Source organism: Odocoileus virginianus, chromosome 34 (assembly GCF_023699985.2).
Source record: "Odocoileus virginianus isolate 20LAN1187 ecotype Illinois chromosome 34, Ovbor_1.2, whole genome shotgun sequence".
In the NCBI taxonomy this organism is placed as follows: Eukaryota; Metazoa; Chordata; class Mammalia; order Artiodactyla; family Cervidae; genus Odocoileus; species Odocoileus virginianus.
Window position 1 is genome coordinate 32,771,907 of NC_069707.1, and position 9,780 is coordinate 32,781,686.

Below are 9,780 nucleotides of genomic sequence, written 5' to 3' on the forward strand. Positions count from 1 at the left end.
TACTTATAAATACATTTTTTCTTTAAAGGATTGTGAATAACACTTTAGAGAACATGATGGGTGCCTTCCCTGCCCCGTTTTCTATTTTATCAACATGCCTAAGCTTAGAATGTGAAGTAGAATGTGAAGTCATGGACTTGGTGTCGCAATGCCACATTTCCAAATTACCGACACAGTTAACAAGATGGATGATATTAACAGCTTTAGGTTCGCTCTGTAAAATAAATTTTTTGTTGTTGTTGAATAGATGGGAATATAACAGCACTTACAGCACCCATTGTTTTATTGAAAGTCTCATGTCGGGGAAATGAATTTGAGAGCTCATTCAGATGCTAGAACATTAGAACTAAGGTTAGTAATTATTGAAGGGAGACCACTTAGGAGCATGTTTGGCCCCTAATGAAATGCTTTGGCACAGAGGAAGAAACAATATAGGATGAAATATTAAGGAGGCCACCGGCCTGGTCTCTGTGACAGCAGCCATGAGCAGGAGCCTGCTAGACTCCTAGCAGGTGGAGAGCAAAGATGTGACTGGGCAGCTGATTGGCTGCCGTCTGTGAGGGACTCATCGAATCCAGTACGGGGCCTTCAGGCAGATGGTAGTGAAACCCTTGGACTTGTTTTCTCCATGAGAAAACTAGTTTCTATTTCTCTCTGCATATAAAACACTCATGACTACTCACGATTTCATTAGAAATTCCTTGTGCTCCCATCTTAGCCAACGGCAACAAAGAAATCAGGTCCTGCATTGCACAACTGGGTTATGCTAAAAGTGTGTATGTTTAGAGCTCCTCTGTTACCGTAGTAGTTGAGATGCATTTTCTCTGCTCGGGCAAAGGTGGTGGAACGCATCCACCAGTGTCATCAGTCAGGCTTCGGGAGTGCCTGTTTCCAAGAGAAGTTGGAGCAAACCTTAGTGGCCGAACCTTCTACACCTTCTGTCAAAGAAAACATTTTTACATAAGCTGATTTCCGCCAGAGGCTATAATGAGATCCCTCCCAGAACTGAAAGAATATTGTTACTCCTTCCATAAGGCATGCACACTTATGCTAAATTACCTCAGTCTGGAAGCCCCAGCAGACATTTTCCTTGTAATCAAATACAATAAAACCCAGAAATGAGTGTCCTCCAGTTGAACAGTGAATTTCATATTATGCAATAAGTGCAAATGGAGACCGACAACTCATTGGATGCATATGATTGGAGTGAGGGAGGAGAGGGAAGAGAAGCAGAGAATAGCATTCTTGCTTTGGATCAGCCACATGATCTTTTGCATATTTCTATGTCACTACATAAATGCATTTCTTTCAGGTGAACAAATTCATTGTTTTATAATCTGTCTAATAGCCTTTGGATTCATATGCAAACATTGGAGTATAACCAGACTTAGACTTAGGATATGTTGTGTCTTTTGCTAACGTTAACTAGGAAACTGTGATGAGCAAGGTAGTAGCTTTAACTACTACTTTGAATTAAATGTTTCTTCTCAATTACCTAGATTGGCTCTTTGGGGCTCTCGCGGAAAGAATCCTGCTAGTGAAATCTCTCTTTTTTTTTGCCTGCCTCCCACCCCCATTCCACCTCTCTCGATCATCACAGAGAGTAGCACTGACATTTATTAATGCGCTGCCATGTGTGAAATAGCCAGGGAGAAGCTGCTGTGTGGCGCAGGGGCTCAGCTTGCTGGTTGCTGCTGGTGAAACGTTGACTTCTTTCTGAATTTAGAAATGCTCCCTGATGTTTGGTGTTCGAGGCAAGGTCTTGAGTTATTCTCCATATGAGTTCCATGAACATTGTGTTCTTTACTTTTCTCACCAAATGGCCAGTGTTTCCAAGCGGTGTCATGCTGAAAGCTGCCTTCGTGATGATCCATACCCAGTGAAGAGAGGCTCTTCTTGTGGCTTCTCACAATGATGATGGAATTTGCCAAAGCAACTGGGAAAGGGGAGAAGCAAACCGAGGGCCGGAAATAAGGCCTGAAAAGGCGACATCTGTGCCTCGCTGAGTGTCAAGAGGAGGAAGTGGGAACTCACAGTGGGAATCCACAGGCACTCATCTTTTGCTATTCGTTTGATCTCTACCAGAGTTTCTTCACCTCCAAAGTCAGAATAATGCCACCTTCCATGGAATTATGTAATAATGATGCTGAAGAATTTTAGTTAGAAAATAATGCCCTTCAGAATAGACGTGGTTCTATAAAAGTTTATGTTACAAGAGTTTTTAAGTATCCAGTCCATAGGCCATCAAACAAAATCTTGGGACTCTGAAGAACTGCTGGTTAAACTGAGTCTCATAGCTGTCCCCTTGGACAATAGCTGCCATTTTTCAATATAGGTCGGACCAAGCATCTCAGTGTTCTATCTTGCTGTGGATCTGGTTTATTAACCTACTTTATTGCTAAGCCATTGACTGTTACTCTCGGACCAGTGGAAATCCACTGTGCTTTGGCCACTGATCAGTCCCTGACAGTCACGTCCGCTTCTTTTTCTGGCAGGGGGAAGAGCCAGCGCTGAGACTGTGTTGGTGATCAGGAGTCTGTGACAGTTCTTCATTCGCTGAAAGGAAAAATACTAGTTAATACTTCAGAGGCAGCTGAGTGCCGCTGGTCACTCACAGCTCCTAAGGTGTAATTGGCCGGCACTTCTATCCTGGCGGTTACAGAAGTCGTGGCCGTCAAAGCAACTCCTGTGCAGGATTGCTCCTTTGCTTCTCAACCTCTCCCCCCAAAAATGTAAATGCTTATTCTAAAGAATGGTCATGGTTAGACTGGGCAAATTACCACTGTAATAAAAATTGTTACATGTTAAGTATATTTTATATTCAGTAGATTAAGTGTTGATTAAATGTATTAAGACTTCCACATTCAATAAACATTTATTAAGCCTGTCTAATATAAGGCCTAGGGATATGGAAATGAGTAAGAGAGGGTTTATGGCCTGGTCCTTCATGCCAAAAATGTGTTTCAGCATTTATAGTCTTCAGACACGTCACATTTATCTCCTCTTTACCTTTTGGTACCTTTGACTGAAAACTCAGATTCCAATTTTCACTTACTCCCTAACCCCTTAAAATATAACTTCACTTAAATAAATATTAAACTTATCAGTGACATCATAATTACTAATTCGTGTCATCTTCTAATCCCCAGTTTCCTCCCTCTGTAGCATTTGACATGAGCTCCCTTCCTGTGACCCCCACCCCAATCTCGCTCCTCCCCTTGGCTTTTATTATGTAAGCATCTTTCTGTATATCCTTATTTGCTCTGATACTTTCACCTGTTACCTCTCTCACAATAATAAATTTGATCTTCAGCCCTGAAATCCTGACAGTTATCCTTTGAGATCTTCCTGATACATCAAAAAAAAAAAAACAAAACACACACACACACACACAAAACCAGCCTTCTTTCCGACTACCACCAACATGTATAACAGAAACTATTGTTACTCTTTAAAGTTTATTTTCAGAATTATAATTAGTCACATTATCAAAGCCAGAGACAAGGAGTTTATAATCTCATAGGAGATAATGCATGTTTATAGAATTAAACCTGAAAATGTTCTTTTTGGCCCACACGTCAAATCCTAGCAATTTATTCCTTGCCAGGCACTTTATATGCCATGTACCCCAGGACGCGAGCACTCTCTCTGACTTTTTGTGATCCCACATTGCTTTTCATCTTAGTCGAGAGAGGGTACACATGCATTGGAGGCTATTAGGTCTTAGGTTACACGAGCCTCAAGTTTTAACAGCTCATGTTGATCACTTTTGTGCCAAACACTGTGAAAAGCCCTTTGTGGGTCTTATTTGATTCTTACGTTGTAGTCACTTAAACGTAGTTTACAAATGAACAAATGAAGGTGTAGAGAAATCAAAATGAGGCAGTTTGCCCAAGATCATAGAAACTGATGGATTTAGGATTTGATTCCAGGCAGTCTTGACTCCAGAGCCTGTACTCTCAGCTGCTCAATTTCACTGCCTTTCCAAAGAGATGATTGCTAGTTCAAAGGCATTGCTTCAGATAGCCCATGCCTTAGGTTATAGCCTCATTGCAATATGAGTAATTTCTTCTCTCATTCTTCATTACCAAAGGCTAACTGTACAACATGCTTTGAATGAGGAGCCAGGATACAAACTGTAGAACTGAGAATGGGCGATCTGAATAATGACACTGAAAGAGAACTAGAAGCGTGAAAACCTAGGGAGAGAGACCAAAGGAAACCCGTCATTCCGCAATGAGCTGTCCATCCCTAAACCAAGGGTCTGTGCCTGGCTCAGTGCAGAGAGCAAGAGAAATAGCTTACAATGCTGAAAGAGCTTGTAATTTGGCCATCATTTCATGTTAATGGAACTTTTAGGAGAGCATAGAGAGATTAGACAGGTGAGAATAGGCAAGTGGCTGTGAGAACATCAGAGTTTGTAACTGAAGAATATTCTGCAGGCAATGACATTGCCTTTGTTGGGCCACAGGTGAAGAAATGTCATCTTCTTGATTCAGAGCTAAGTCTTCGTGCTGAGAAATCACCATCATCAATAACTACCCTGTTAAAGAGATTGATAATCCCCTTAAAATTTTTGTAAGACTCTTGCCTTCTTTAAATTCTCCCACCATTTTCTCTCATGTTGGTGATAAGCTTATGTGCCTGGGCTGAAAGTATTCCTCCATTCAGCAGATACCTACTGACCCCTACTCTGTATTCAATACTCCAGGGGTAGTGTTTTAGCTGAAAGGGCTATTTCTGGAGCCAGATAGCCTGTCTCTACCATTTTCTGAGTGAGTGACCTTGGGCAATTTACTTAATTTTAAGTACATTTTTTTATAATTTATTTTTAAGTAAAGGTAATTTTGTCTTGAAGTTTAATATGGCTACTGGCTTCCCAGGTGGTGCTTGTGGTAAAGAACCTGCCTGCCAGTGCAAGAGATGTGAGACATGGGTTCGATCCCTGGGTCAGGAAGATCCCTTGGGGGAGGGTATGACAGCCCACTCCAGTATTTTTAGCACACACGCAGGTATATTTTAATGATAGTTATTATAATGACATAAACCCTCTCTTCTTAGAGTTCATATTAATAAATCAGCAGGAGCCATAATGACTGAACATTATTCAGAAAAGGCACTTAAAAACTTTACATGTATTACCTCACTTAATCGCCACACCAACCCTACAGCTACATCCCTATTAATTCTATTTTACAATGAAGAAACTGAAGCTTCAAGAGTTTAGGTAGTATGCCACTTAATTGGACATGCATCCTAAATCACTTTAGTTGTGTCCAATCCTGTGCGACCCCATGGACTGTAGCCCACCAGGCTCTTCTGTCCATGGAATTCTCCAGGCAATAATACCAGAGTGGGTTGCATACCTTCCTCCAAGGGATCTTCCCCACCCAGGGATTGAACCAGTTTCTCTTTATGTCTCCTACATTGGCAGGCGGGTTCTTTACCACTAGCACCAGGGGACAGTGAATGTAAGCAGATTATTTTATGGAGACTTTGAGGACTCTAATCACTTTCTGTAAAGATTGTTTGATATGTTAAGAGAGCTTTTACACAGTTGATTTATTCATGCTTTGACAGACCAGTCAAGAATCACTGTTCCCTCAATGGAATCTTCTGACAAATGTATATGTTATGATCTATTGAAGATTAGAGTACATACTTAACAATTTTTCTTTAAAGCCCTCAATTTTAGCTATGTTTTTCTTCAACTAATTGTTACCAAATATGTTTTATTTTTAAATGCCCAAATTGTAAGATAAATTGCATATGTTAAAAAAAAAAAAAAAAGAAAGGTTAGACAGTGTGACCTTTGTTACAGAGCTGAAATTCAAACTCCCATTTGGTTTGACCCTTTCACCTGAGATCTTAACAATTTCACTCTGTTAACCCTTAACTTACTCTGATTTCTCTAAATCCTTTTTTTTTTTTCTATTGCTAACCACCAAAGCATGTATGTGTGTGTGTGTGTGTGTGTGTGTGTGTATTTATAAAGTTCAATGAGAGACGCCTAGCCACACTGCGCATTTTCAATACTTCAGGTACCTGTTTAAGAATGTCAGTTGCTGAAGGTCAGAACCTGATCACTTTTCCTGACCTAATTTTACATCTAACTCCATACAAAACTTTCAGGCTTTCGAGAGACACAATTTCTTTTTCATAGTGACTGTTTTTGGCAATGTTGGTTATTTTAGCAAGCAATTTGTTCATGACCAGGGTGATGGTATTTTGAGTGGCACTGAATGTAGCAGTTTAGAAATCTCAGAACTTGGGGAGGTAAGATCATCAAAACTTCCACCCACGCAGAGGTGACATGTCCCTGACAGGCTGATGAAGGGTTTGGTGATGGAAAGTTCAAGAATCAGACCTCTACCTCAAGTACTTACTCAAGGCAATGGAAATAAAGAGTGCAGGATGTTAGGGAATTTCCTTTCTTTGCAAAAAAATTGATGTTCTCTACATACGAATTAAATTTTCATGCACTGTTACCTCCTAAGGCTTGAAATGTGGGATTAATGATTACGATACCTCCACGTGCTTTCCATCACATCTGAAAATGCATCTCTTGCCTGATGGACTAGGATGTATGAGGCAGGCAACATAATTTTCTGTTTCAGGATGCAAGACTCTGGGGTTCTGTGAACACACTAGTTAATCTATCAATGTCCCTTTCTTTATAGGACAAAATAGGAATGATTGCACTTGCCATAACCCTGTTTGCAAGATTGATGACATGATATTTGACCATCTGTTTACAATTTTTAAGTGGGAGCTACTAAATAGAGATTCAAACTGGTGATATTTTATTTGGGGCCAAGTGATCTCTTTTGCCCTCAAACTGGAGAGAAGATATATAACTGCTTGCCCTTAGGAAAACAGTTACAGAAAGAACTATAATTTTAAAAGCTATATGTTCTCAAAGGTTTGTTTGTTTGTTTTAAATAAGAAAGGGAAATTTGGAATTGGATTGGACCACATGAAAATGAAGGCACGCCTTGTCTAAGGTTGTCTGCTCACACTGGAAAATGTAATCAGAAATGACTCCAAAAAAGGATATGCGGATCCTAGACGGGAGCAGACAGAAGCAAAGGAGGGTGGGAAGACAGACTTCAAGTTTGTTTTTTGGCTAACACAACACCATCCAGCTTAAGGAATGTTACTGGTTTTTGTTGATATTACTAAAATAGCTATTAGCCTCTCATATTAGTCTAGCATTTGCTGGGTATATTATTAACACTTAGTCAATCAAACTACGATGCAGTTTCATTCTTTTCAGTTACAGCAGAATAAATATTCTCAATCCAGGACCCAGCAGCCTGTGGCCCAACCACTTTAAGCTTCCTGAGGTTTCTTTTTTTCCCCCACCTTAAGACCACACTTTCATAGTAAATTCACACCAAGCCATCAGATATCTATTAGAGCTTGACATTTACCGAACACTCTGATAGCACAATGATGGCTTGTTTCCTTAATAGAAGTTTAATGGATGAGAAAGAAGTGTATGCGCACACACTCACAGGGACTTACACACACACGCACGCCTGTCAGGCAGACAGCAGACCATGTAACACCAGGTAATGTTTGTGAATCTATTCGCCTGAGAGAGAGAAGCGGTCATGTGTCCAAATTGCTGGTTCCCAGTTCATCTGTCTTCATGGAGCTGCAGAGAAGGATCCCTGCATCAGGTCTTCAGAGTCTAGTGTACCGTCCACACTGCTGGTGAGATCAAACTTGCTATGTTCCCCCGTGAAGGTATCTTAAGAGGGCATTTATTGATGAGTCCTTACTCACTCAAAAGATGTGTGATCCCAGGCCTCCCAGAAAGACGGATAGCCCGTGGACTTGTTTCAGTTGTGTGCCCTGGAAAAGGACCTCTAAGCCCTGCCCGGGGAGGCTTCTCACTTACCCTCCATCAGCTTGATCCTGAAGTAGGCGATGAGAAGGAGCAGCAGCAAAGTCACAGGAAGGAAGATGCCAGAGAACAGGAGCCAGCCTGGAAGCTCTCTCAGGAGCTCTGACAGCACAGGGCTCATTGCCAATCACACAGATCCCCTACCCCGGGCCAGTGGGGTTTGCACTCTGGGTGAGGTCAGCTTCGCTCAGAGGCCGCACTTGTTTTCTTCTGGGGCTCTGGCCTTTGCTCAGCACATCTCGGTGGAACTTTTTGTGGACTTTGCTCTATTTAAACAGCCCCATGAATTCTGAGAGGATTGCTGGCAGGTTACTCTGTAACTCAGTTACAAAGTATAGTGGAATTGAGAGTTGATTCTCCCAGGCCATTCCAGAGGTGAGTGAGTGTTTATTTGGCGAGGTTGGGAGTGACACTAGGAGGCCTAAATTTCTTTGTGTTCAGTTTATTTGATTTGAAAAGTACCTAACTTCAAGCAAACCTGTTTTATATATGTGTGTGTGTGTTAGTTGCTCAGTCATGTCCAAGTCTTGGCAACCCCCTACGCTGTAGCCTGCCAGGCTTTTCTGTCCATGGAATTCTCCAGGCAAGAATACTGGAGTGGGTTGCCATTTCCTTGATATATATACATACTACCAATATATTCATACTACCAATATATTCCCTGATGTAGAAAAGAACTGATCCTACATTTTCTAAATTTCAGAGAAAAAAAATCACCATGTTAATGTACCTGTGTCTAGAAAACCTGAAATTTCCTTCATACAGAGTTCTTTCCATTTGTAAAAACTCTTTCTAGTATGTCCTGCTCTGAATGCTCTTCCAAGCAGTACACTGCTTTATTCAGTTATTTGACAAATACTTAATTCTGCTATAACCCAACCTCTTGACTAGATGCTGGATGTATAAGAAAAAACCATGGAACTTGCCCTCTGAGAGTGGAGATGGACAGAGAGAGAGAGTGGCTGCAAGACCCGATGATGGAAGGGATGGTAATGTGGCCCCTGGTCCTTCTCGCCTTGATGCATCAGCTTGCACTTGCCGCTTTAGCAGTTGGCACCCTCGGCTGTCTTCTGCTCACACATTCCTGTGACCGTCCACTGGCAGTAGAAGGTGGCCTCTGAATGCTGGTGATGTGGCTTACATGGTAACTACCAAGTTTCTGAGAAAAGACTAAAGGGCAAGGGTAGGAGACTGTGTTGACACTGGCTCATAAACCGAGTTGAGTTGCCATCTACTTAAGCTTTAGTGAAAAAAAAATTGAAGATACTGATCTACTAAACTAAAAGCAACTAAAAAGTCACTTCTATAAATGAAAAGTCTCCTAGAGAATTTGGAAATTTGGGGGAGGGAGATGGGTAGCCACTCCTTGGGTTGATTTCTCTTTTCACGCTCTAACCTTGCTCCCCATGGCCACTTGGTGCCTGGCTCAGTGAGTGGCTGGCAGCCTCTACCAAGGACATGCCATTGTCACTGCCTCCGGAATTATCTCATCAAGGGTTTCATAGGGCTATGCAGAGTCTTTGTCACAGCTGTGGAGTTTTCACCCTCATCTATAAAACAGTAGAATGGGGAGGGTCTCTGGGATGCTTAGCTGGCTTCCTAAGCAGTAAATAGTAAATAGACTCTGTGAGAACTACCCCTGAGTATTTCATATTTTATTATAAAGGACATTGCTTTTAAAATTTTGATTCCTGATTATGGCTGGTATTAAATGTTTTCTTAATTTATGAAAAATACCACGTCACTGGGAACTTTTAGAAGATTAGATATTAGGATTTGTTAAACATCCTTTAGAGCTTGAGAACTTTTTTCAATAAAGGCTGTTTTCCAAATTCACTCTGGTTGTTTGGGTTATTCTAAGTAGGTCT

The 9,780-nt window shown here is 41.2% G+C and overlaps 1 protein-coding gene across 1 annotated transcript; it reads right to left on the reverse strand.

Annotated features, from left to right (window-relative positions):
• Positions 1 to 265: 265 nt before the first annotated feature.
• On the reverse strand, positions 266 to 9,372 carry SMLR1 (small leucine rich protein 1). The gene is given in 5 exon segments (XM_020901685.2): positions 266 to 2,556; positions 7,907 to 8,054; positions 8,056 to 8,178; positions 8,952 to 9,082; positions 9,309 to 9,372. Coding segments are annotated over 5 exon segments (552 nt in total). The 3' UTR covers positions 266 to 2,470.
• Positions 9,373 to 9,780: the final 408 nt, after the last annotated feature.